At 39.5% G+C, this 27,286-nt stretch overlaps 1 protein-coding gene across 6 annotated transcripts in view; it reads right to left on the bottom strand.

Moving 5' to 3' along the window:
• si:ch211-214p13.3 (nectin-1) overlaps positions 1 to 27,077 on the bottom strand; it is a 57,721-nt gene extending 30,644 nt beyond the window's left edge. Inside the window, exons 1-10 of one of the 6 annotated variants that reach the window (XR_005992982.1) lie at positions 26,912 to 27,077; positions 22,638 to 22,976; positions 22,238 to 22,540; positions 14,991 to 15,084; positions 11,298 to 11,449; positions 7,806 to 7,902; positions 4,469 to 4,721; positions 2,965 to 4,084; positions 2,073 to 2,200; positions 1,006 to 1,689 (exon numbers count right to left, since the gene is read on the bottom strand). Coding sequence is in view for 4 of the 6 variants with exons in the window: in XM_041806907.1 (XP_041662841.1) it covers positions 4,469 to 4,721; positions 7,806 to 7,902; positions 11,298 to 11,449; positions 14,991 to 15,084; positions 22,238 to 22,540; positions 22,638 to 22,976; positions 26,912 to 27,029 (1,356 nt within the window). In the remaining 2 variants the exon portion in view is untranslated. Of the gene's footprint in view, positions 1 to 1,005; positions 4,085 to 4,468; positions 4,722 to 7,805; positions 7,903 to 11,297; positions 11,450 to 14,990; positions 15,085 to 22,237; positions 22,541 to 22,637; positions 22,977 to 26,911 lie in introns of those variants that run through there. The other 5 variants (XR_005992983.1, XM_041806904.1, XM_041806906.1 and 2 more) reach the window with 5 other exon arrangements.
• Positions 27,078 to 27,286: the final 209 nt, after the last annotated feature.

The raw sequence follows: 27,286 nt of genomic DNA, 5'->3' as shown, positions 1-27,286 counted from the left end.
ACATCCAAGACATGACAAAGGGCTCGTGCAACCCTAACTACAGTACCCTAGGCCACTGTTTCCCAACCATTTTTCCTCAAATCCCCCCCTACATACACCTAAGAAAAGTGAAGCCCCAGCCCCAGGACCCAAAATTGGCACACTGCTGTCAAGACAAAACATAGATTTGAATTTTTTCATTGATAAAACCCTAAAAAGGGCCTATGCATGCTTTTCTTATCAAAAGACCTTTGTGTAAACTACTTAACTTCTTCATCATGTTTTTAGTCAATATATTCAATCTTATTTTGGCAGCCTCAGAGCAGACGAAGTAGGCTGGGAATCAATGCCCTAGGACATGTTAACTCCCCACATCCACCTCTTACTCCACCCCAAAGGTGTGGACTTTGCTATTTTATCAACAGATTATTTTCCTATGCCTTTGGTGATTTGCAAAGACATCAAGAGCACAACCGCAGATATCAGTCCTCCTCCCGTTCAGGCAGCTTACTCACCATAGGCCTTACTGCAGTCTCAGTGTTGGGCCCAAATATGCCTAAAACTTATGCACAGTACTGCAGGTAAATAACTTCAGCTTTCAACACAAAATAATAATACAGAGCAAACCGTTACTCTAGCAAAACATTGGCTTTTCATTTTAAATATCCCAGAACTGATACAAAGCCTTACTATGTATCCTGCAAACAGCATTAATAACAGCATCAGGCAGCAGTCTCGCTTTCTGCCATTTGCTTCAAACACAGTTGCATTCTATCCAGTTTAAGATCTCTGAGACAATCTCTACCATTTTTGTCCACAACAAAATACACACATATGAAATCTACTAAATGCATTTTTATGCAAATGCTAGTAGCCTGTAAACAAAACCTACGGTTGCTTCAATGTGTACTCCAGGTCATTAGCACTGAAAAATCTAAGCTGCCTACTGATCAACAGATCGTGTGTGATCGTAAATGCTGTCAGATTCTTTAAAGTATTCGTTCAACTTGTTTGGAGGTATTCTGATTGACAAAAACACACAAAAAAAAAAAAAAAAGGAAGGAAGGATTAAGTGAATCAGGAAGTAGTATCTTGCAAACTTCCTGATATAAAGAATTAGCCCAGTGAATGGTGGGGATGTAATTATTTCAAATGCACCAAAATTACTACCCAGCATGTAAAAGTGTTTCCCCATCAGCTTAATTCAAACATGGTTTGTGGACATGCAAACATGTGTCATAATCCTCTGCTGTAATCAGCATTTTTCATTGTTAGTGGCAAAATACAGTAGAGAACCACAGTAGGGTGGCAGCTAAGGCACGGTATATCAGATAAAGCCATAAAACCACAGGTTTAACAGTTGCATTGTGTGGGGAGTCAGTTAAACGGTTTCCTTTCTCTGTAGACTTTTTCTTCCTTTTTCCAACCTACTCCTCTAGCCCCTACTTACAATTTGTAACTGCCATTTCTGTTTTGGCATGATTGACAGATTGACATTTTTCTATTAATGCTTTTTCACAGAGTTATACCAAATCTCTACAAAGAAAACATCTTTAAACAAGTGTTCCACAAACAGACTTAAAGCACTGGGATTTCTGCATATTTTCACTAGCCAGCTGAGTCTGGGACTAAAGCGGCATTGACAAGCTGCAAATCGCCTGATGTCCAACTCTGATCCAGTTTGTCCTTCAACTGATGTCTAAGAGATACCTGATAATATAAAAACATTTGATTAAAGCTTGCTGCATTTTCAGTTCTCCAGGATAACATAAAAAACAACCATAATAAACACGTAAAACAAGAAAAGCAAACAAACAAACAAAAAAAAAAATTTTACAAACCCAAACTCCCCAAATTTGCAATGTTGTATAAAATGTGATAAATTGTAAAACAGTGATTTCAAATAATTTTCAATCTATTTCCAACTGAATACAGAATAAAGTCAAGGTTTCTAATGTTCAAGCTAACAAACATCATGGCTTTACATTTTGAAATAAGCATATACTGAATTTGATGACTGGAGAAAATCATAAAGAGATTGTTACAGGAAACCAACTTAGCTCAGCAGGTAGAGCAGGCTGCCTGAAACTTACCTGCAATTTCTACATGACGACTGCACCGTGCACCGAAGCGCTGCAGGTTTCCTCGCCCACTAGAAGCGGATATAGAGCACTGTGCTGCGGCATGCAGCCTTGATCAGCAGGCAGAGATCACAGGAGAACTGAATGTTCACACAGGAATAGTATATCAACAGCAGACTATTTTACTTTTTGGGTTAATTTATCATCCATTCCAACATGAGTCCATGATATTATTGCTTCCGTCATTGGGTGAGTACATTGGGAAGTTAAAAGGTTAATGTTTGCTTAAAGGATCTGTGGTTTTACGTAAAATTATATAGCCAACTGTCCTCGTCAATTGCGCTGTTGTAGTGCTGTGACCCACTGACCTCTCATTGACCCTTTGCTCTCTCTGCAGGATGAAACGTAATGTTGATATAGTGGTAATTTACGATCAGGAGTCTGTGAATTGTGTTGTATTTTGAAAGAATCAGATATTCTACGTTTGTGACTTCCTGTTTGGAGCTTTCTGATCGATGCGGTTTAGCAGCAGAATGAATAGTTTCTCAGCATGCAACACTAGAGAGTTTATAGATTTCCCCATCTACAGTCCATAATATCATCAAAAGGCCAAAAACCTATGCTGAATGCTCATGGCCTTTGACCTCTCAGACAGCACTGTATTGTAACAACATGACTCTGGGATTGACATTACAACATAGGTTCAGGAATACTTCAGAAAACCGACAAGAGCCATAAATCAACAACATCCAGAAGCAATGCCGACTTATCTGAGCTGAGCTCATCTGAGGTGGTTTGTCTTTAAGTGGAAAAGTATGCTATTGTCTGACGAGTCTATGCTTCAAATTGATTTTAAAAAATACGGTCTCCTGGCTAAAGAGGGGGAAAGAAATCAAATTGTTACCTGTGCAAAGTTGAAAAGCCAGAATCTGTGATGGGTGTACTAGTGCCCATGGCATGGGTCACTTGCACATCTGAGAGTGACTAGCAGGCTTCAGGGCAAGATATGTTTCCATCCAGAGAATGTCTTCTTCAAGGACATCCCTGCTTATCTCAGCAAGACAACCCCTAAACACATTCTGAACAAGTTACAAAAACATGGCTTTACAGTTAAAGAGTGTAGGCTACAACATAGGGATGGGAACAATTAATCGATGATCGATGAATTGGTCGTTAAGAATTTGGTCGATCATGGGAAATTTAGTAGATCTGATGTTGGCATTTAATAAAGTGACTAAACACATCTTACTCTGCACTGCACAACAATATCTACAGTCATGACACTGTGAGTGGGTTTTGTTTTTGTTTGTTTGTTGTTTTTGTTAATGAGGCCCGCTCTCTGTTATATGATGGGCTATTGACTTTGGATTCCTTCTAACTCCTTTTGTGGAAAAAATGGCAGCCAATTAAGTTTATTGTTTGTTGTGGTTGTTTTGGGGTTTGAATAGTTTTTCGCAATGCTTGCATATTTTTTTGCGCATCCCCACAATAGGTAATACAATAGACCATGCCTTGTTTATGTTTAAGAGCCCTAGGCTTTCAGAAGGGTGAAAATAAATAAATCATTGAGAAACACACTCTATAGTTACCTGTTTTTGTTACACAGGGAAATGTTATATATATGTTCATGTATGTATGTTTTTATACATACGTAACGATTAATAAATTAATTGATCATTAACATTATAGATGCTCAAGTTGGCAGGTTTCTTCCAAATGCCCATCCCTAGTACAACAATAGTCTGCATGCAGTTCAGACCTGTCTCCTATTGACAATATATGGTACATTATGAAATGCAAAACACACTTCAGAGCAAGTTAAGATGTTTTTAAAGCAAGAAAGGGGGAAAAAATCTGCTTTCAGTACTTTGAAAATTAGCGTCTTCAGTCCCCAGACACTTGCAGAGTGTCGTTAAAAGAGAAAAGGTGATGGAACACAGTAATTAACATCCTCCTGTCCCAATTTTATTGTAGACCTTTTTTTGTTGCAGGCAACCAGTTCAGAATGTGTTTATTTTACCCCCCTGCCCCAAAAAAGAAAAAAGTTTATCAATTGGATCATTAACTGTCTCCTTTTTGCTGTATTCAACTGAATATCAGTTGAATAATAATTTAAAAAATGTTGAAAATATTTGCAAATCACTGTTTTATGTTTTTTTTATATTTTACACAAAGCCCCACATTTTTTATACGGGGGTTTGTATATCTTTTTTATTTACATAAAGACACAAAAACAAATTCTCGTAAAGTATCCATCTAATAACTGTGTCAGAGGTCTTTGTACTCATGACATTCAGGACAATATCATAAAGGATTTTAGGCCAAAATTTTGACTTAAAATGAGAAGATTAACTGCTTTTCTTTGTTTTAGATTAAATATCATGTTTTGCTGTATACATAGATCTTACCTATGCAGGTGTATCCGCTTCTTCTCCTCTTCCTTCTTGTCTTCCTTCTTCTCCTCTTCCTTCTTGTCTTCCTTCTTCTCCTCTTCCTTCTTGTCTTCCTTCTTCTCCTCTTCCTTCTTGTCTTCCTTCTTCTCCTCCTCCTTCTTCTTCTTCTACTCCTTCATCTACTCTCTGATTTTCATCTGGTGAACTGGAGGTTGTTCGAACTCTTTGCATCTCACTACGTGTTCCTTCTTCTCTCCCCTGTATAAAACTATCAAGAAAACACAACAAAAACTATTACATTATACACTGCACACTTTATATTTAACAGTGGAACTGAACATTTCACTTTCAAGCAACAACATGTTAGTAATAGTTTTAAAGTTAACCTAGAAGTAAATCAACTTTCAACAGGGAGAATGGCATGTTTCCTTTTACCACAGAGTGCCACAGATGCCTACTTACAGCACTGTGTAACTTTATCTGCAGGCTGCGCTTGTCTCTAATCAATTGTTTCCACTTTTCAGTTTAGTATGGCACAGTACACATTTTTTTTTGCATTTCCATATAGCAAAAAGTTGGAAAGGGTCCCCCAAAAAATGACCCGTACCGTTCCACTTTTTGGCTCCCTTCCAAAGGGTAACCAATCTTAGCTATCTGTTCCAAAAAGGTGGAGCTACACACAGAATTATAAGGGTTTGCACTGACATCACATTACTACCGATTTCTGTCACTCATTCTCAGCGGATGGACTGACAGACTCGCGCTGCATGAGACTTCACATGCAAAACCTTTATAGCTCACCCACCAAGTGAGCGCATGGGTGACCGTAGAAATGCAAACTATTTTGGTGTTTAATGTACCAAACCATACCAAACCATACTTAATCAAACCTGACCACCTGCTGTAACTGGGCTTAAGAAGTGTGTTTGGCTTACTAGCTCATACATCAGCTTTCAGCTTAAAAGAAGCCAGTTAAGCACTGTTTGACATAATAGCTGAGGCAAAAAATAGAGGATATTAATAAAGGATGAAACTAAGAAGAGAAAGGAGAAAAAAAGAAAAAGAGTGTGACAAAGCAAGACTACAGCCAGGGGTAAATGCTGGGTTGTCATGTGCATACTGACTTTGCAAAACAAGCATGCACTCTGGACATGCACTCAGGAAAACTTTTCAAACATCCAGCTGTTGATGCTAGAAGAGTCATGTTTGCTAGAAGTGTTACATTGGCTTAAGTAAAGACTATGTGAAATTCTCTCCACTATATAACTTTCCCAGCAGGCCCTTTCCCACAGAGCAAGTGCATTTGGCCTCATAATCCCTAGGTCATACACCCGCTTTCAGCTATAAAGAAGCCATGGTGGCTAAAGCTCAGACATAGAAGATGTTGATGAAGAATGCACAGGAAAAGAGGAAAAATGAGCAGGAAGCTAGCCCTGAATGGTGGAAACATGTATTTTACATGCAAAAAATGGCAAACATCCAGCTGTAGACGCTAGCAAAGTCATATTTGCACAAAATCTGGAAATTTTATTGTAGCTTGTCATTCAACATGGGTCTTCGGCTTAGGCAAAGAAATAAAATTCTCCATTTACACTGCGTTCCACATTATTATGCAAATGATATTTTTCTCTGATTTTCCTAAATATTAATGCAAATGACAGAATATTTTTCAAGTCGTCAGCCATTAGAGCATAATTCAAATGTTTTTGATTGAACTTCATAATGACAAAAAGTATTAAAAAAAATAAAAACCTCAAAATGCACTGTTCCACATTATTAAGCACAACAGCTTTTTAAGCTGTTTGATCTGTACAGCACTTTGGTCAACCCCGGATGTTTTAAATGTGCTTTATAAATAAAGTTTGAGTTGAGTTGAGTTGAGCTTTTTAAAACATTTTATAGGTTGTAAAGAACTGAAAATGGTCATTTGTAGAAATTTCAGCATCAGGGGGTCATATTTACTGAAATCAAAGCTATTTCAATCAAAAACATCTTAACAGGACAAGTTCCATGTTAACATAGGAACCCTTCTTTGATATCACCTTCACTATTCTTGCATCCATTGAACTTGTGAGTTTTTGGAGAGTTTCTGCATGAATTTTTTTTTTACAGGATGTCAGAATATCCTCCCAGAGCTGCTGTTTTGATGTGAACTGCCTCCCACCCTCATAGATCTTCAGCTTGAGGATGCTCCAAAGGTTCTCAGTAGGGTTGAAGTCAGGGGAGGATGGGGGCCACACCATGAGTTTCTCTCCTTTTATGCCCATAGCAGCCAATGACACAGAGCTATTCTTTGCAGCATGAGCTGGAGCATTGTCATGCTTGAAGAAAATTTTGCTACAGAAGGCACGATTCTCTTTTTGTACCATGGAAGAAAGTGGTCAGTCAGAAACTCCTATCAGCTCTCTCCTCATGATTCCGGCCCAAACATGACTCCACCCCCTCCTTGTTGACGTCCCGGCCTCATTGGGACATGGTGGCCATCCACCAACCATCCACTACTCCTCCATCTGGACCATCCAGGGTTGCACGGCACTCATCAGTCAACAAGACTGTTTGAAAATGAGTCCTCATGTATTTCTGGGCCCACTGCAACCATTTCTGCTTGTGAGCATTGGTTAGGGGTGGCTGAATAGTAGGTTTATACACGACTGCAAGCCTCTGGAGGATCCTACACCTTGAGGTTGTTGGGACTCCAGAGGCACCAGCAGCTTCAAATACTTGTTTGCTGCTTTGTAATGGCATTTTAGCATCTGCTCTCTTAATCTGATGTATTTGTCCGTCAGAAACCTTCCTCATTATGTCTTTATCTGCACAAACCCATCTGTGCTCTGAATCAGCCACAAATTTCTTCAAAGTATGATGATCATGCTTAATTTTTCCTGAAATATCGAATGTTTTCAGTCCTTGTCCAAGGCATTACACTATTTGACACTTTTCAGCAGCAGAGAGATCCTTTTTCTTTCCCATATTGCTGAAACCTGTGGCCTGCTTAATAATGTGGAACATGTGGAAAAGTGCATTTTGAGGTTTTTATTTAAAAAAAAATAATAGTTATCATTATGAAGTTTGTTCAAAAACATTTGAATTATACTCTTACTGTTGATGACTTAAGAAATATTATGACTGTCATTTGCATTGATATTTAGAAAATCAGAGAAAAACGTCATTTGCATAATAATGTGGAATGCAGTGTATCAACAAATCAATTTTGTCTACAAGTAAGGAAATTAACAGTGTTATGTTTGCTTTATCACAGTTGTGGTCAGAGACTTTTGGTGGGCGCCAAAGCGCAGCAAAGTGATTTTTTTCTTTGTTGCTGAAATGTATGAGATAAGTTTACACTTAGTACCTTGACAGTTTCCCAGATCTATGTAAGTAAACCACGGCAGCAGTAACAATTACAATCAGCAAAATGCAAAACATGATGCCCCAGGGTATGCGGGATCCTGCAGGGAGACAGGACACATAAAAAGGAATAACACATACAGTAAAAGGAATTAAACGTTGACACAGCTTGTTTATTTCATCCGGTGAATCTGGAGTACAATTGTGAAGATCAATTCAGTTATTACAAATGGGGATGTCTGTGCTTCTTTTCTTTAAACAGAAAGATCAGATCACACTGGAAGCTTCAGGCACAAAAAAGGGTTGGGAGGATAAACCCCTACTAAATTATGCTAAGAATGTGCTGACAGCTGCCAGCCACCCAGGCATGATTCAGTTTCTAAAAGTGGAGCCAGGCTCTTAACATGTCTTATCCATCTTATTCTAAGAAATATGCATATTTTTTTCAAGATTTATTTTTGGGCTTTATATGCCTTTATTAACAGACGAGGACAGTGGACAGAATTTGAAACAGGGATGAGAGAGCAGGTGAGAGACATGCAGGAAAATGCCTGATTCAAACACAGGTGCATCAAACCACTAGGCCACCTGTGCCCCAATTATATGTAAAATTTGAAGCCAAAAAAAGATATGTAATCATTTACATTTTAAAACTTTTGTACTGTTGATTACCTACATAATATGCAGAACAGATTCTGTTTGGTGTCTATGAAAATACAATATTCTCATTATTTTTAAATAATAAGTTTTCTAAAACAAGATCAATCTACTGTTCTGTTGTCAGTAAAAGAGAGAGAGAGAGAGAGAGAGAGAGAGAAAGCTAGCATTCCTACACTGTTGCACAAATGTGTGGAGCTGATATTGCAAAGACTTTTCAGCGCCAGCACTGAGAGCAGATTGGTTATAAAAAATGCAAGGATCCCCCAATTTTGGGTGCCCAGAAGCTTGTTTTCATAGCCTTCCTATCTAAAGAGGCACCAATAGTCTTTGCTTTTTAACAGTGACATAAGAATGTTTAAATTCTGGTGTGGCAGAAAGGTGGCATTGTGCTTTCATGGCAACCAGCAAACACACACAAATGCTAAATAAACAGCACTTTTAAAGTGCCTTTGAATCTTTACAGACAAAATGATCAACAAAGCCACTTACACTATATTGCCAAAAGTATTTACTCACCTATCCAAATAATTGAAATCTGGTGTTCTGACAGGTGTATAAAATCAAGCACCTAGGCATGCATACTGTTTGTACAAACATTTGTGAAAGAATGGGTCGCTCTCAGGAGCTCAGTGAATTCCAGTGTGGTACTGTGATAGGATGCCACCTGTGTAACAAGTCCAGTCAATTTCCTCGCTCCTAAATATTCCATAGTCAACTGTCAGTGGTATTATAACAAAGTGGAAGCGATTGGGAACGACAGCAACTCAGCCAAGAAGTGGTAAGCCATGTAAAATGACAAAGCAGGGTCAGCAGATGCTGAGGCGTATAGTGCGCAGAGGTCGCCAACTTTCTGCAGAGTCAATCGCTACAGACCTCCAAACTTCACTTGGCCTTCAGATTAGCTCAAGAACAGTGTGTAGAGAGCTTCATGGAATGGGTTTCCATGGCCGAGCAGCTGCATCTAAGCCATACATCACCAAGTGCAATGCAAAGCGTTGGATGCAGTGGTGTAAAGCACGCCGCCACTGGACTCTAGAGCAGGGGAGACGCGTTCTCTGGAGTAACGAATTGTGCTTCTCCATCTGGCAATCTGACGGATGAGTTGGGGTACGTGGTTGCCAGGAGAATGGTACTTGTCTGACTGCATTGTGCCAAGTGTAAAGTTTGGTGGAGGGGGGATTATGGTGTGGGGTTGTTTTTCAGGAGCTGGGCTTGGCCCCTTAGTTCCAGTCAAAGGAACTCTGAAGGCTTCAGCATACCAAGAGACTTTGGACAATTCCATCCTCCCAACTTTGTGGGAACAGTTTGGGGATGGCCCCTTCCTGTTCCAACATGACTGTGCACCAGTGCACAAAGCAAGGTCCATAAAGACATGGATGAGAGAGTTTGGTGTGGACGAACTTGACTGGCCTTTATATCATGTTACAAGTCACCTATACCCTTAAAAAACATTTGACCTTTTTTTTTCAATGGTTTCAACATTCAAAAAATAACTATGACATCAAAAAATGACCACGCTAAGGAAACAAAACATTATACATGATCAGTGATGATCAACTGGTGGCTTGGGGGCCAAATCAGGCCCCCCCAGTGCCCCCAAAAGATGATTAAATTCAGAAAATGTGAGGAGGAAAAAGCAGTTTTATCAGGAATGACTTCATGCTTGTACCATTGTTGTTTAAAAATAAATATCTCTTTTTCCAATCCACCTGTTAGCCATTATTATTATATATGGTGCATGACAAATACATACTTATCAGTCCTGGTGATGGACAACATGGCAGTCTCAGATATATGTAGCTAAAATATTTCATACACCCCTTGTAACTAGCTGCAGTATAGGCATTATACACTGATCTCAATGCTAAAGCCTAAAACATTAGTTTTTAAAAACATTTATTTGAAGGCTGCCCCCCAAAGCATCTGCTAAGATAAAAAGCTGGATCTTGTACAAATGGAGCTGAAGACCCCTGGGTTAGGCTCATGTAGCTGCAGCTGTAGCCTTGAATAACCTGAAGCATTTGCTCCTGTAGTGCAGTGGATAAAGAGAGGCTCATACATCAATGTCTTGGCAGCTGCTAATGCATTACTCTGCCATGTGGGATGCACTGTTGTGTTCCCAGAGTGTCATGATTCTGTCCCGACCTGTCCTGTCATATCTTTATAGTGCTATAATGTCTTCATTTAGGGAGGAGCCTTGATCAAAAACAAGGTCTAGGTGTCATCATCAAGCGGCAACCTCCAGTCCTAAAAAATGAAGTCAATGCGGAAGTGCCAAAAATTGCTATACTGTGACTGTCTGCTTGAGACTGGCTGTAGGAAAACCAGAAGTTCCGTCTGCACACATGTTAAACAGCCGGTTTTGAGACACAAAATAAACTGGTTTACAGCCTGGTTCAAAACACCAAACGTGTCTCATTAGCTAGTGTCTTATTGTGCTGCCACTGTACGGGGGGTGAATTTTTTTTGTACCACGATCGTTTGGCTGATAATTAGGATGAAAGCTGATTGGCACGTCTCATTTGATTGACAGATAGCTCGGCAGGCAGAGGCTCTGTTTCTGTCAAACAGAATGCTAGCTAGCAGGCTGACAGGAAGTCGTGCTTAGTGGGTGGGCATTACTTTCGGCTGAGACCGCGATTTCAATATGGAAGCCTCCACGAATGGGCGTCAAAAGCTGTTGTGGCTCGCCTATTGTAAGCAGACGACTGACGTCACACGGGGTTTGTCCAATTCTTTCTACAGTCTATGGTCATCATGTCTCAATGATTCCATGGGAGTTCCTCCAAAAACACACTAGGCTTTGAAAAAGGAGCCAAATCAAGAGGGACCTCACCTGGAAAATGCACATAGAGGTATCCACGTTTACTTCCGTAAGAGTTGGAGGCCAAACAAATGTAGAGGCCGTTCAGCTTCGAAGTAGTGCTCAGGAACTGCAGAGTTGTATTGTCTACTCTGACTTTAGACTCAGGCCACGACCCGTCAGCTCTGAAAGGAAAGAATGCAAAGCTTAACAAAGACATTTAGCCAGGAAAGTCAAAAAGCAATGGCTTGTAGAAAGTTCTGCAAAGAGATACTATAGTTACAAAATAAAAGTCAGCTTTAAGGTTAGAAACTTTCCCTAATTTCTCATACCAAAAAAATCATCTCTCAAACTCATCTGTTCGAACATATCCTATCCATGTCAGAAACTTATCAGGAAGCAAACCTTCATTAACAAGACCAGATTTTTTCTTCTTTGAACTTAAATCATGTCTTGAATTTATGGTTGTTTTTTAACCTCATCAGTGGTAATAGAGGACGAAGAAAAGAAAAACATCACATCAACAAAATCGAAAATTCCAAGACCTATCCACATCCTCCTACTATGCCACACAGCGGTTAAAGGTTTAAGGCTGACCTCAAATTTTTGGACTTATTTCCTCTTTTTTTTAATAATGCTTTTCAAACGTTTCCCTTATCCGTTTTAAGTGTACTAATCCTTATTTTTTTGACAGCTGAAGACAGATATTAATATAAAAAGTTGAGGTCTAAAAACATGTTATGGTGCATTTCTTCAAATCAAACTTCCCTTAACAGGAAATCCCGGGAATCAACAAATATATTTTCATCCTTCTCTAACAGTACAAACTGAAAAAGGTACACTATTCCTCTTCAACTTCTTGACATGAATGTTACTTTAAATAGTTACTTTTAATGAAGCAACAATCTCACATACTTCTGAATTTTTCCATGCGGGGGATGTGACTGTATCAAGCTGAAAAATAGCTCTTTGGTAACAAATTTCATTTAAAGACTAAAACTAAGACTTAAATTAAAAATAGCTGCCAAAATTAACACTGCTGTCAGGTAGGTCAACTCTGGCTGCCTTCCTGTCTGAGCTTTTAGCTTAGCAGTGAAGTAGGAACCACAAGTATGACAGTTTTTAACAGTAATACATTGAAATGAAGTAGTATGTAGGCTGTCGAGGGTTGAATTTATATATAACTACTCAACAAAGTGAAAAGGCCACATATCACAGCATGATATTAATCTGCAAAGAGGAACTAGGGATGGTGGAGCTAGCTGCTAATGTTAGGGAGTGTAATGTGAGCCTGATATACTCTGTATAGCGTGAATAACACAGTGACCCTGTGATGAATCTGACTGTTGACTAATGGGTTTAGTGAGAATTAACTGTAAACAATCATACTGTATTTATGTGCAATACATTAAATACAGTAACATTGTAACCCAGGTTATTAAAAAGAATAGCCACAGAATTGCTTTAAATACCGTCACGCAGACTGCACTTACTTGTTGGTGCAAGCCATTTTTAAATCGGCGCTGCCGAGTTTGGACCTACAGTGCCAACTCAATGTAAGCAGACGGTATTCCGGCTTTCCCTTATCAAACTCATCAAATACACAATCCAACAACTCCAAAACGCTCTCATGGACAAGTTGTGACCTGCACATTTCATTTTTTGCTGCACTGATATGTCTACAGTCGCCATGGTTCGCGTTATTCCTTGGTAGTGGTGCACGCGCACCTCGGTTGCAGCTATGTCACGTGTTATGTTGCTCCGATTGGCCCATAAAGATGTGACAGACAGAACATTCATCAATCAGATTCCGAGTCTTTTCAAATCCCCTGCCCTTTCCCAGACGCTTAGCATTGAAGGTGTTCCAGATGGATGTGTGAAACAAATCCATCTGGCATGTCAGGTTAGCAGTGTGTGCAATATAATCCAGTGGGCCAAAAAGTGACTAGTTTGATACGACAGTATCATACCAGTAATATTTACACTGGCTAGTAGTTGCATTCAAAGGTCATTTTTCTTTTTGTACAGTAGTTTTAATAAAAAAAAATACTGATTGGCCAATTATGCACAGGATTGGGCACTACGCCCCCATAGCAGACCGTTGCAATGAAGAACAGATTGTTTCAAAGACTAATCAGACTATGAAGGATTAACGGCAGTCTGGTTAATTTGATGTAAAAAAAAAAAAGGGGGGACAGAAAAAAAATCTTAAATGTCTTGTGATAGAAAAAAGCTACAAAGCTGAGGACGGCATATAAAGAAAACTCATTACATACAGCAGATTTTAATATTGTAGATGGTAAAGAAAATGTCAACAGAATCTTGCAGTGGTGAGACTGAAAAACTCAATGAAATACTGTGCTCCAGGTAGACCTGTTCATCTTGCCTCGTGTCACCATCAATGTTCAGTTTAATGGGAGTGATGACAGCCAGCCAGATTCTGGCCTGACTGCATCTTCACAGCCCATCTTGTAGTGTGTCATTATCTATGCATTAAAGACGTCCCTCAGCAACAATTTGACTGTTGGGATCACTTGAAGGGTTGCTGGTCCGTTGGCCAGGATAAGACAAGATATTTGTTGCACAGTCTGACATGGTGCAATTGTAAAAGGCAAAAAACACCTGTGGTTTGATCTGTTTATCGGTGTTGATGTAGTGAGTTTGACATAGCTTGCCTCTAACCCTATTAAAACATGTTTTTTGTTGTTTGTGCTGCTAATAAAGTTTCAAGCACACCTTAAACATTATTGCAGACTTCCCATCTCTCTGCCTCTTCTTACAGTGTCATGAAAAATGATGCACACATAAGAAACTGTTCTTCAGTGGCAATGACAAAATTCGACCAAGAATCATGCTCACAGACCTGTCGCCACATTTGAGTGAAAAATCCACCCCAGCCAAAGCTACTCCAGATTTCGGCAAGAAGTCATGACCTGTTGCCTGTTTCCACATTTGGGCAAAAAAAAATACACGTGTTAATTTTGACAGCTATTTTTAATGTTAGGCTTAGTTTTAGTCTTTAAGTTAAATCCATTTTAGTTTTAGTCACATTTTAGTCATTTCTATCCTTTTTAGTTTTAGCCGACGAAAACTCAAAACATTGTTGTCTAGTTTTAGTCCATAAAAATTCCTCATATTTTAGTCTTTACTTTTAGTCCAAGCATTTCTTTTCTTGCCTAAATCTGATATAAAACCAAGTTAGTGTGTTCTCTACACCCTGCCAAACCTGGGGTTCCTGCTTTCTACAATTGAGAGGCAGAACAGCTACAGCTGCATTGCTTTTTTGATAGATTTACCCACAGTAAAGAAATATCACAGATTTTGAATGTCCGACGAAAACTTCATTACATTTTAGTCTAGTTTAAGTCATCTTGGCGAAAACTAAACTTAGTGTTTGTCAGTTTTAGTCATCACAGATCTATTTTTCTTAGTCTACGTTTTGTCATAGCAAAAAAGACTGTCGACGAACATTTTTAGTCATGATTTTAGTCAACAAAATTAACAGTGATACACACTGGCAGAAAAGACTCAAAATTTGACCAAATAACCATGACTGTGAACCTGCTGCAAAAGCTGAGCCAAAAATTGAAGTCAACAGATACAACTTAAATTTGATTAAAAAAAAAAAAACCCTCATGACTATGGACCTGTCACCAATGTCAAATATAAAAAACCTCCATGATATTATTTCAATCATGTTTTCCCGTAAATCTATTAAATCAGTACCTGGTCCAAGAATAGCTCGCATATGGATAAGCTTCAGCCAGACATTGAAATGACTCTGCAGAACTTTCACTGACAATCACTTCCAGAGGAGGATCTGAAACAAACAGGGAGACAGAATTAAGTGTGTGAGAAAAAGCAAATATAACCTTCATGTTTGGGTCCAGTTTTATTCTGCTTATACTGTTTTCTGACCTTACAAGACAACAGAACATAGGATTTCTTTCTTGTTTTACAATTTTATCAGATTTTCAATAGGACACATTATCAGACATTTTGTTTGCAGCTTAAGTTGTGAGCAAAAAAACAGTGAAATAGCAGAACAGCTGCGGTACCACTGTGGTTACAGCAATGGAAATTTACCCTCCCATATTCCATCCCAGGCTTTCCCCACCCCCACTATTCCTCGAGGCCCTGATCTTAGACATGTGATTGCACAGTAATGTTATGATCTACTTGTACTATAATATTTTGGTTGAAAATGGTTTAAATAAATAGGCAAGTAAAAAGATCAAAAAGTAAACAAATCATTGGGAAAGAGAGAGAGGAAAAAGGGATGTGGGGGAGTGTTTGAGACGAGGAGCAAAATGGAAAAATCTAACCTTAAGTCTGACAAAGTCATGTAATGTGGCCAGTCTTAGGTGGAGGAAGTTCAAAGTTATAACCACATAAAGTTCAAAAGAGATCAGGAGTGATGAGTTTTGAAACTGCTCAGAGCATGCACAACAAAATATGTTTGGTCAAGGGCAAGATCTTTTCCAGTAAGGTCGTTTAAATTCACAAAGATCATTCAGCACAACTGGTCTGAAAATTAAAGCTGGTAATAGCTGAATAGAAAACTCTTTGTTGGCAGCACTGATGCAGGGGTGTTTCAGACTGAGGCAGAGAACTCAAGGGGAAGGTCAAATTCTCTCACAGGAATGGTAAATAAAGACTGGCAGAGAAAAATAATCCTGTAACCAGACCTTCTCAGACAATGCCCCAAGCTCTTTAGTCACATGAGAATGTATGAAGGAGTGTCACTTGTGGGTGCTGGAAGAATTCCACAGAAACAAGAGAGAACCACTGTCCTACACTGACAGTAGCACGAAGTAAAGTTTAGTTTAGTTTCCATGTTTCTATTTTTTAGTAGCTTCAATGAGTTCATATTGGTCTTACTGCATAATCAAGCTATTTGTGAGAGCTTTGTCATGTTAGGAAAAAGAAGAGAAATACAAAAAAAGTGCTCCTTTTATTAAAATTATTTGAAAAGAGCTGAGTGTAAAGTGATCCCTGCAATGTGTGCTGTAGATTTCTATTAAAGGTCTTTAAAGGTCACATATTATGCAAAATACACTTTTCAGGCTTTTCTAGCAAAAAAATGTGCCCCTAGCCTGTTCACAATCCCCCTAAGAATCAGAACCCCCCGTCTCCAACTTTCAGAAATGCGAGCTGAGAAAAGCGGGTCTCAGATTTCCCCTCATGATGTCATGGGGGCAGTTAGCACCGTGCCCAGGTTCAGTTGCCCCTCTCAGCTTGGAAGAAAGTTCCACCCTCCTAGGAGAGCCACATCCATTAATCCACATCAATTTCCTGAGATGGGCAGAGTCGGGGCGGAGTCTGGGGCGGAGTCAGACAGCTCATTAACTTACAAAGCCACAGACACAGAAACAGCTCTTTCTGAACAGGGCTAAAATAGAGGGGTTTTTAGACATGCAAAATCAAGCACTGGAGGATTTATTCAGCAACAGACTTGACAGGTATGTTTTGGGGACCTCAGAGATCAATATAAACTTGTCTTAAAGGGGTAAAATATGTGACCTATAAAGCTTGTTGCTTATAACACTTTGGTTCTGTAGAAGATCTGAAAGTCAGCTGATCCGTTGAATGTGATGCAGTTTATAGCCAAAAGTCACGGTCTGTGAACTTCCTCCTTGAAACCTTTATAACTGTTAAAGTCCCTGCAAAAAAAGTAGCTCTCTAAATACACAACATATGTTGGAATAAAATTGCTGTAAACATGTGAAAAAACTGTGTGTGAACTGAATCATCAATTCAGACTGGCGGACAGTTTTTCACCATTTCCAAGGCGTGTGATTTTGCTAAATGTGGTGCTGAGTGATGCACTTGAGCAACAACTGCATGATCATTTCCCCTTAACACTACAGCAATATAAAAGCCCTGTGCACTTTATAAACCCAAGGTCTGTTTGGCTAGCTATGTCCTTATGAAAGAGCTGGAAATAAGCCGCCAGCCTATAGCTATGATTTTCTTTAGTATTGGCTGAATTTACCCAAAATACCAGCCATGTTTGAGGGAGGGTTATTAATGCAACGGAGTGATTTGTGACAGAAAACAATGTAAATTTAGTCCATCTGACCAACAGCTAGGAAGCTGCATGCACTTTCCACACTTCATCATAATATCAGGTTGCCAAAACACACTCTTGCCTGCCAAAAGTGTGTTTTAACTGATAACTTGCGTGCCTTATGTCCTAAGAGATTAAAAGAAGGCTAAATGCTGGCATCACTTTGTTACAGTTCAGTGAAATGTCCAATCACAAAACAGATTCTATATCCGTCATGTTTGTCACAATAAAAGTTTCTGCTTCTCATTTTAATGGAAGACTTTTATTCTGAAGAAGCTCTAGGCAATAGGCAATTGCCAGGGGGTCCAGACATTTTGAATGAAGCTGTGAATGTATAACAACTATCCGACTGTCAAACTTCTCTGCTTCTCTCCCTCTCTGCTCTGATTTACCCCCAAATCGCACATATTCCACCTGTTGCTTTGACAAAGCATCAGCAGTTTATTTAACCTTTCTGGGGTTGCATTGCTGTTCATTTTTATATTATTCCATGATTTATGTCGCTTCCACCATTGGTGAGTAGATCAGGAAGTTAAATGGTGTATGTTTGCTATATAGGATGTGTGATTTCATTTAAATTCCGTGTTTTTCCACTTCAAAAGTTAACTATTCTTTGCAAAGGTGCCATGGTCACCCTGAACCACTGACTGACCGGTGACCTGTAGCTTGTGCCACAAGATGAAAAATGGTGTTGATAAAGTAATGATTTACGCTCATGAGTCTGTGAATTTTGATGTGTTTTAAAGTTGTTCAGATACTTTGCAAGTTCTTGCGGCTGTCTGCATCTGTCTGCTCTGCATCAATTAATGATGTTCAACCACAGCCGGCGCTGACAATAGACCTGGTGTGTATCTATGCTGGAGAAGAACTGCACTTCTGTGAAACGCTGGAGCGCAACATGTGCAGTGGAATTCACTCCCAAAGTCTGGGTCTGGACCCATGGGTGGGTCGAGGAATGAGTTCTCAGAATTTCTTTGCGACAGTATTTAATTCTGCAGTACACATTATAGCCACATGGGGTAGCTCAGAACTATAACACTGACCCTCTCTACCAAAACAAAACATAAAAAAGGCTCTACCAACCATGGATGACTGTAAAAGAGAAATCTTGGATGCTTAGCTAGTAATAAAGAAACATTTTGTTCCAGACCAGGCCCCATCTAGGCTCATAAAACAGAAAATGCCAGGACTAGATTAAGTCTGTAATCAACTTTATCCAAGCAAGCACTGAACCAGCTGAGGACAGCACAGAAGGCAGTCTTGATAAGCAACAACACACCGAAATTGAAAATTGATGGGTCAGGATGGCTTGTACCTTCTGAAAAAAGGGTCACCAGAAAAAAAAGTTTTGAAATCTCTACTTTAGAGAACCAAGACGGCCCATGGGGGAGGAAAAAGGGAAAGCTTGTGTCATGGAGGGGCCCACAGGGATTGGCAAAGATGTTCTCCATCTTAAATCTGACCAATGTTAATCGTTTTTTCAAAACTTAAAGACCCATCATTACTTGGAAGCAACAAATACACAGATTTTATTCACTGTTGCCTGTCTGAAAATGTTTCCAAGGTGGGTCTGTTGAGTTTAAGTGGTAGAACAGTAATCTCTGTGTCTACAGCTGCAGCTACAAGACCTGCAAAAACGTTTCCCATCTGGTTCAAAGCTGGCCCAGGAGGTAAATGATATCCAGGAGACAAGTGCTAGTGCTTCTCAAACACACATGCGTTGCTATCATTAACGATAATATTATTAAGGGCTCATATACTGTGCCTTTCAGGGGCCCAGCCATTTCTGTGGGTAGGCTTGTAGAGAACCACACAGTGGTGATAGACTTCTCCTAATCCTAACATCAAACACTGTAAACCTGAGAAGCATATGACTGTCTTTTAACAACATTACTGCCCAGAACACAAACTGACAGCTGATAGCAATCCTCTTAATATTCTTAAGTAACAAGAAATAACAAATATTAGCCAATCAGCACTCACCTGCTAAAGTGATGAAGAATTTCTAGCCCTTTATTTCCCAAACAGCAGCTTTATCACTTAAAAAGAAGCAGTATAAAAGGGAGGATCTTTCAGTATGGCAGATATACCAACATATTAACATAACTGAATATTCTGTCTCAGACTTTTCTGATTTTAGGATTCCAATAGTGTCCCAAATTCTCTACAAAGGTCCAAAGTGACAAAGATTAACAGTTTCAGCGGCACTGATTCTGATAGCATCATCATAGCAACATTATTCACCTTCGTCCAACCCTTACTAGGGCTGGGCAATTAATTGCAAATTAGATTAAATTGTAAAATGTCCTGCTGCAATATTCTAATTGCAGACAGTGCAACATTTCTTTCACCTGAAATGTGTCAGAATAACAGATACAGTTTTTTGCAGTAGATGTTTTATGCTCTAAGCCAGTGTTACTCAATGCTGCTCAACCAAAGAGCCAAAATGTTGAGAAATACCTTTGCAAGAGCCACAATCTTAGTGGTGAAAAGTGACAAAAATGCATGAATTACAATCAGAATAAGTTAAAGGTGGCAAAAATGGTCAAAAAGCAGCAAAAATGGATGAAAAGAGGTGAAAATTGGGAGAAAACGTGGAAAATAGTCAGAAAGTAGCAAAAATGATCCAAAAGTGGCAAAAAACTGAGTGAAAAGTGACTGAAATGGGCAAAAAGCAGTCACGAGTAGCAAAAATGAGCACAAAAATAGGAAATAAGTGGTAAGTAATGGCAAAAGTTAGCTTAACTGGGCAAAAATGAAAAAAAAGGTGAAAAAGGGCAAAAATGGGGAAAAAAGTGGCAAAAAGAAGAGGCAAAAATTTTGGAAAAAAGAAACAAGTACTATTTAATGGCAAAAGGTAGCTTATCTAGACGAAAAGAGGCAAAAAATGGGAAAAAAAAGCGAAAAAAGTGGCAAAAAGAAGAAGCAAAAACTTTGGGAAAAAATTAAACAAGTGGTATGTAATAGCAAAAAGTCGCTTACATGGACAAAAAGTGGCAAAAAAATGTGAAAAAGGGCAAAAAAAATGGATTACAGTGGAATAGATGGGGAAAAAGTGACAAAAGAAGTTGCCCCCCAAAAAAGGGGGGTATTTAATGGCAAAAGATAGCTGAAACAGGTGAAAAGTGGCAAAAATGGTGAAATGGCAAAAAAAGTTTTTTTTAAAGGTTTTCTGGGGGATTAATATTTAAGATTAAGACATAAAAGAGCCACAAGTTGAGTATCATTGCTCTACACTATACACAAACATAGTTTCTTTTATGGATTTTGTTTCTTTTTTTACAAAAACCTTACTTTTCTCCCTCATGTATGTGTTTTTCTTATTCAAAACAAAAATAACAAGAAAAGATATGGATCAAAATGCTGTTTCTTTTTTTAAAGTTATGTATTCCTAGTTTTGTTTATCTAATATGGTGCTCTTTTTAATAGTGATTTATTTCTTGTGTTTGTTAAACAACACATAAGATGGGGAACCTAAAAATAATTGCACATTAAATCGCAATTGCAATATTGGGAAAAATAATCGTAATTAGATTATTTTTGCAAATCGTTCAGCCCTAACCCTGACCTCCAACTCTGCTGCCATTCTAGTTCACTCACTGGTCACTTCCCAGAAGTCCTTCCACAAACTTCAGTTAGTTCACAATTCTGCTGCCTGCATCATTTCCAGAATCCCATCCAGCAACCACATCACTCCAATTCTTCAGCAGCTCCATGGGCTCCCAGTCAGCTACCGCACTGACTTTAAGATTCTGCTCCTGACCTTCAAAGCCATCCATAACCTCTCCCCTCCATACCTTTCTGACCTCCTTCACATTCGCACCCCCTCTCACACTCTCAGGTCCTCCTCCTCTCTCCACCTCACTGTCCCACCTGCCCGTAACTATACTTTTACTTCCACCTCTGCATCTATGCTTTAATGATGAAGAAATGCTGGCCTCTTCCCCATTTCTCAATTTTTATTAATAATACTGATTTCACAAGCTTGTTGGTGTTTGTCTACAGCATGAGCATGGATGCATTACAAAATTACGCATTCTTGAGCCATAAAAACCATAAAGGGATTAACTTTTTTATGAAACTAAAGAAACACCTCTATGGAATTAAAGATCCTTGCTCAAGCCTTAGGAAAAAGAAGGCAGAACCCTTTATTTCCAAAGCCTTGTGGCAACATCTGCTACTGAAAGGCTGAAAGATTGAGCAAAGAGTGCTGTGTTGTTATCTGGCTTCTGAAACAATCTGCGCTGTGACTGTGCAGCACGACCATGCACTTGATCTATTTGCTGTCCTCTTTCTTGAGTCTGAATGTCCCTTTCAAGGCTTGTTAATGAACACAATAGTAAAGCCACACTAATGAATAATCAATGAGGCAAAGTGAATGGGTGCAACTGCAGGGAAAATGTCGCAAAAACACTATAAATCGAATCCACAGCCCTTACCAATCCTTACATTTAACTGGAACTTCACATTTTCAACACCCATCTCTTTTGTTGAATAAAATGTTTGTGGAACGATGTTTACAAGGTTATGTTTGTAATTCAAAAAGTTTGTCTTGTTAGCAGCACATGCACATGTTCAGCTCTAAACCACACATCACTGTGGCCTGATGAAGAAGCAGGATAAAAGAAATTCAACCAATCACACTGAACTAGATCTCATCAGTTCCCTCTTCTCACACTGTTGCACTAAATTAAGTTCCAGTAAATGATCATGAGATAAAGCTCAAACAAAACCTGCCCAACTTTGGCTCTTATTTTCTCTTCGATGCTTCAGTTAAATATTCCTCAAATTTCTGATAAAGGTTTTACTTTAAAACACTCTACATTCACCTGCAAAAACTCAAAACCGTTCCTGCCTCTATACATAAATGCGTTTCGCCAGTGTGGGAGTAGCATATACTCACAGTGGATCTGAATGGTGAAGGACAAGGTCTTTCCTCTTGTCAAAGCAGGACCGGTGATGACACACTGGACTGAATGATGGCTGATAGCCCTGGAAGGCACTCCAAACAGCGAGCTGACTGTGGTTGTCGTACCGTTGTCATGAGGGGTGGAGTCAGTAGTCACCCTCACTTTCTCACCCAGAGAAGCAGTCAGCCACCTCACCTCTGAAGGAGGTTTGGAGCCAGCAGCTGTGCAGGTAGCAAGAGCAACTTCCTCACTACCCAAAGACTGATTAAAACCCATCAGGTTTGTGACGGGAGGCACTAAAGGGTGAAAGCACACAGAGTTTTGGGTGAAAACTTGTAACTTCTTGTTGTAACACAATCATAAAAAGTGAGGAGCATTTTAAATTCATCATACCAATCACTTTCAGGGATGTCTGCATCTCCACGTACCCACTGGGGAACAAGGTGAAGATACATTTGTAGGTACCTTCGTCGTCCAGTGTAACATTAGACAACTGTAGAGTCCCATTTTTCTCTTTGAAATTCCCGATAAACCCAAAGCGCTCATCTTTACCATTGACAAAACTTGGTCCATGTTCTTCAGAGATTGTATAGAAGTTGACTGTGTGAGGTTGTTTCTTAGTCTCTCTCTGCCAGGAGATCTGGATGAGATTCTCTTTGTTTCCGTTTAGTTTGCACGGGAAAACAGCAGTCCCTCCCAGCTCTGTTCTGCTCTCGCTATTGACCTGTTGGGCTGTGAAAATGCAGGGAATATATTTTAATACAGCAAAACGATAAAGGGAAAAAAAGATATATTTTAAGTTCATATCCACCATCCTTGCCCCCATGATTCTTTGCGAGAAATTTGGGCGCAACTTCCGGTCCTTTCTATCTAAATGGGACTTTGCATAGAAACCAGATGTGAAACGTAATTATTAGAGCAATTTGGACACTAAAATATGTAAAGTTCATCTGTTTCACCAGCAACAGAATAATATTATTATTTCTCCCCCCTCTACTAAAGAGTACAAGTGATGACATTACCTCAACAAAACTAGACAAGCATATTTAGCTAACTTTATTAGCTTTGTATCAGTATAGTAATAGATGATCAAGTTTTTTTAACTGAGTTTGGACACCACCTTCAGATACATTTTTAGTTTGTGGGGTTTGCTAAAATTATGATTCAACCAAGTAATCCCTCTTAAAATGTGGGAATAGTAAGAAACCCGCACTTTATCAGGGTTGTCAAGTGGGAACCTTCCTTCGTCAGTGTTTCGTCCAGTTAGTCCCATGACACCTCCAGAGGGCTAAACAGTGATCTACAGTGTCCCAGAGCCACCCCCCTCCATGCCGGCTCTCAACACCCACCACGCCAACACGGAGACATCATCTTATCTGTCTTACCACATGGCCCACACAGCCTCAACAGCATGCCAACCTTAACAGACCCAGGCTCTGTACATGCAAGCTCCAGGTAGTGACAACGCCGATACGACCTTAACACCACTCACGATTACAATGCAACAATTATTGTACAAACTTTACACATAACTAAGAGTAAAAAAGGGGTAAATTAGACAGATTAGAGAGAGAGAGAGAAGGAGGGCAAGCTTAGCAATAGGGTGGGGGAGGCAGAGCAAAGGATGTGGTACCCTGTGGTGGTCTAACACACACCCCGGCCTGGTGTGGCATTGTGCTCTATCCCCCCTACTCCCTCATTTTCATGAGAGAAAAGAGAGAAGAGAAAGTGAAGTGAAACTAACAGATGATGTTAGGGGGTTTTGTCAACCTTTATTTTTGCCCCAACTGGCACTATTCCTCCTCATCCAAGTCCACTGACTGGCCTGAGCTGCGTCATCTGACATCTCCTTAACTTAATTTCGCAAATTCTGTCCCTGCACTCCCAGCTCTTTAAGTAACGAAACAGCTGACCTTTCTACAAACCCTCTACATCCCACTTTTACTGGACGAGTCCTCACTTTCCATCCTCGCTGTTCAGCTTCTGCTCCTAAATCTGCATATCTCAGCTTCTTCCTTTCATAGGAAGGCCTCCTCCACAGAATCCTCCCATCAGCTCTATAAAATAAACTATGCGCTGACTGGCAGACCATAACACTATGTCAGACCTAAGATTGGTGTAGACTATCTCCTGTTGCACAACAAGTTTCCCTCCTAAATCTACCTGCATCTCCCAGTCCTTAGCATCCTTTAACTGGCCTAACTGGTGCCTACCTAAAAACCTGCCTCCTTGAACCTTCTCTCCTTCTCGGACAAACAGCCGTCCTCGTTCCCTGATTACATCCTGCATTCACCTGTCGCCTTCTGTTTTCAAATCCTGCTGCTAGACTTTTCAAAACCTTAGTCATGTCTCCATGTATATATCTACCTTGTGACATACTAATCTTACATCCTGCCAAAATGTGCCTCAAGGTTGCTGTCTCAGAGAACAAAGGACCAATGGGTCCCCGTCAACCTAGCACTTTAGGTTCCGGGGTGATGGTAGGACGTCATAGGTAGACCCTAGCAGGAATTTGATCCGCCTATCTTCCATACTCTATAGGTCTCTCCAACTCAGCTTCATCTTCTCTACACTATCCCAGTTTATCCACTGTCCCTGCTTAGCCTGAGCCACAGCCTTAGTACACCTTACTACTTCCTCCTGTCCACGTACCTGTTCCACTACCAGTCTCCTTCTATCTTTAGGACCTGCTTTGTTCCATGCTGGTCTACCTGAGCCAAGCCCCAGGCCTCCCCAACCTATCTGGACATTGCCTACAATCTCAGCATGCCTAAGAGCTGCCTCTGCCTCCTCTACTGCCTGTCTTGGGTTCCATTTCCTTCCTCTAGTTGGATTTGGAACTACGCTGCTAACTATTCTGTCTTTGCTCCCTGCTAACAGCAACTCTGTTCTAACCTTTGAGCACTTGAACTCTTCTGTCAAGCTAGTGATAGGGAGTTGGAGTATCCCTTTGCCAACTGACATGGGCCACATCAGTCTAGGAAATAGTCCAAACTGCAAACACCCTAACTTCAACCTCCCTGGGAGCCCTGATTTATCAATTCTCCCTAATCCCTCCACAACATCTTTTCTAAACTGCCCCACCTGTTCACTGTCATTAAGATCTTCATCATACCACCTCCCTAAGCTCTTTGCTGGCTTCTCCCTGATTGACGGTATTTCTTCTTCATCTACAAAATACATGTATTTAATGTACTTCTGCTTTAGCAATGGAAGTTTCGCCCATATTTAAGATTTACAGCAGAGGCCCCAGGAATAAGGTGGATAAGGGTACGATTGACAGACTTTTTGATAGCAGAGTCACTCTATGGAAACATGAATTCTTCTGTCCCTATCACACATAAATATTTCACTCGGAAAAAATATAAATACATTTTTAGCATAAAACCATACATTATCTGAATAATTATACCCTTCTAAAATATTTTCATTTTAACCAGCTACATAGATGCAGAGCATCACATACGCGCCTGTCCCTACAGTCATGGTTAGAGGGTGACAGCCATATTTTGAGGTATAAATATGTATTTTCTACCACACAATGAATATAAATGACCATCAGCTTTACTATGAAAAAGATCAAACAAAATGTAAACTAAATATTTTACATTATATCTTGAAAGTAACTGTCCCTCGGAGCTGTCCCTCTCTGTAAAAACAGGTCATTTATTTTGAAATTAAAATCATGCTGAAGATATCACCTGACTTACTGTCGCTTTTTCTTCATGATCTTTTTTTATTTATTTCTTCATTTTAGCATTTCTTTCAAAATTACTTATTTTACTTATTTTGTCACTGGTGTGACCTACCTTCTTTAGTTAGGAAATTGTACAAAAAAGCAGATCACAAACAGATTAAATAATAAAATAAAATAGTATGGTGGGTATATCCTGAATATCAACAAGTGGTTTGATTCCATTTGGCAGAAATTTTGTAATTTTTTTTTTTTTTTTCTGTGAAAATGTCACTTGTTGCGTTCCTCTTGTGTAACACTATTATGATCAATAACAGCTTTATTCAAAGCTGTTAATTACATTATTTGCCTAAAATGATTGCAAGTTCTAATGCTTTTGACTTTATCATTACGTCAGCTATGGCTAAACTAATGCAACTTGTAGACAGGGTACATACACACACTTCATGGATGTAAATGTAATCAGTAAAGGAGTAGTCTCTGATGTAGTAGAAACGTGTTTTAATCTGTTTGTATTATTTTAACCAGGTGGTTTCATTTTGTGTTAATTCTGATATTTGATTTTTATGGTAACTGTGGGATTCAGACTTCTGTAGTCAATACGTCACTGGTGTTACTTTAACGTTTTTTTGTACCTGATTAAAATTCGTGACTTCTGGAAAGGACATTAATTACATCTTTACTGATTTTTGCTGCCAACACAAGAATTTAGATGTAAAGGACAGTGTTCTGACCCGTTAATTTCTCAAATATTGTCCGTTTTACATCAAATTTATGGATTAATAAACATTATCACTAGTTACTCTTCAACAAAGATTTTTAAAACAAATTAAAGACCATCTTTCCATTATTCTGCCAGGCAATATCTGTTAATTCCCTTCCGTTAGCTCCGTTTTATTCTAAAAGTTTTTATATTATCAGCTAACGCTGCGTCATGTTGCAGGTAAAAGGGAACAAGTCAACACAGGCCTACCGTTGATGACCGTGTGTACCGTCATCGTTATCACTACTAAAAGCATCGTCGTACGTCTGCTGAAACACAGCAGGCTCATCCATAGTTCATAGTCCAAGATGGACAAAGAAATATCCATCCATCCATGTGTTCTCTTCTTCTCTTTATGGGCGTCTTTCCTGCTAGCGTCACGAGACCAAACGTCACCGTCAGGGTCGCCAGGTTGCCAGGTCTATGTGGCAAAACAAGCCCAATGGCTGATAAAAACTAGCCCAAAACAAGCCCAGTGCTGAAATTCAAAATAATACAGTTAAAACCTCTGCCAAACTGCATACATTGCTTGATTGTCTGCAGACATTCTGCTTTTCTGTGCTTGGCTTGCATGTCTGTGTGCCA

Source organism: Cheilinus undulatus, linkage group 15, assembly GCF_018320785.1.
Source record: "Cheilinus undulatus linkage group 15, ASM1832078v1, whole genome shotgun sequence".
Classification (NCBI taxonomy): Eukaryota; Metazoa; Chordata; class Actinopteri; order Labriformes; family Labridae; genus Cheilinus; species Cheilinus undulatus.
The sequence above is the reverse complement of the archived record's forward strand: the minus strand, read 5'-3'. Positions and strand labels throughout refer to the sequence as shown.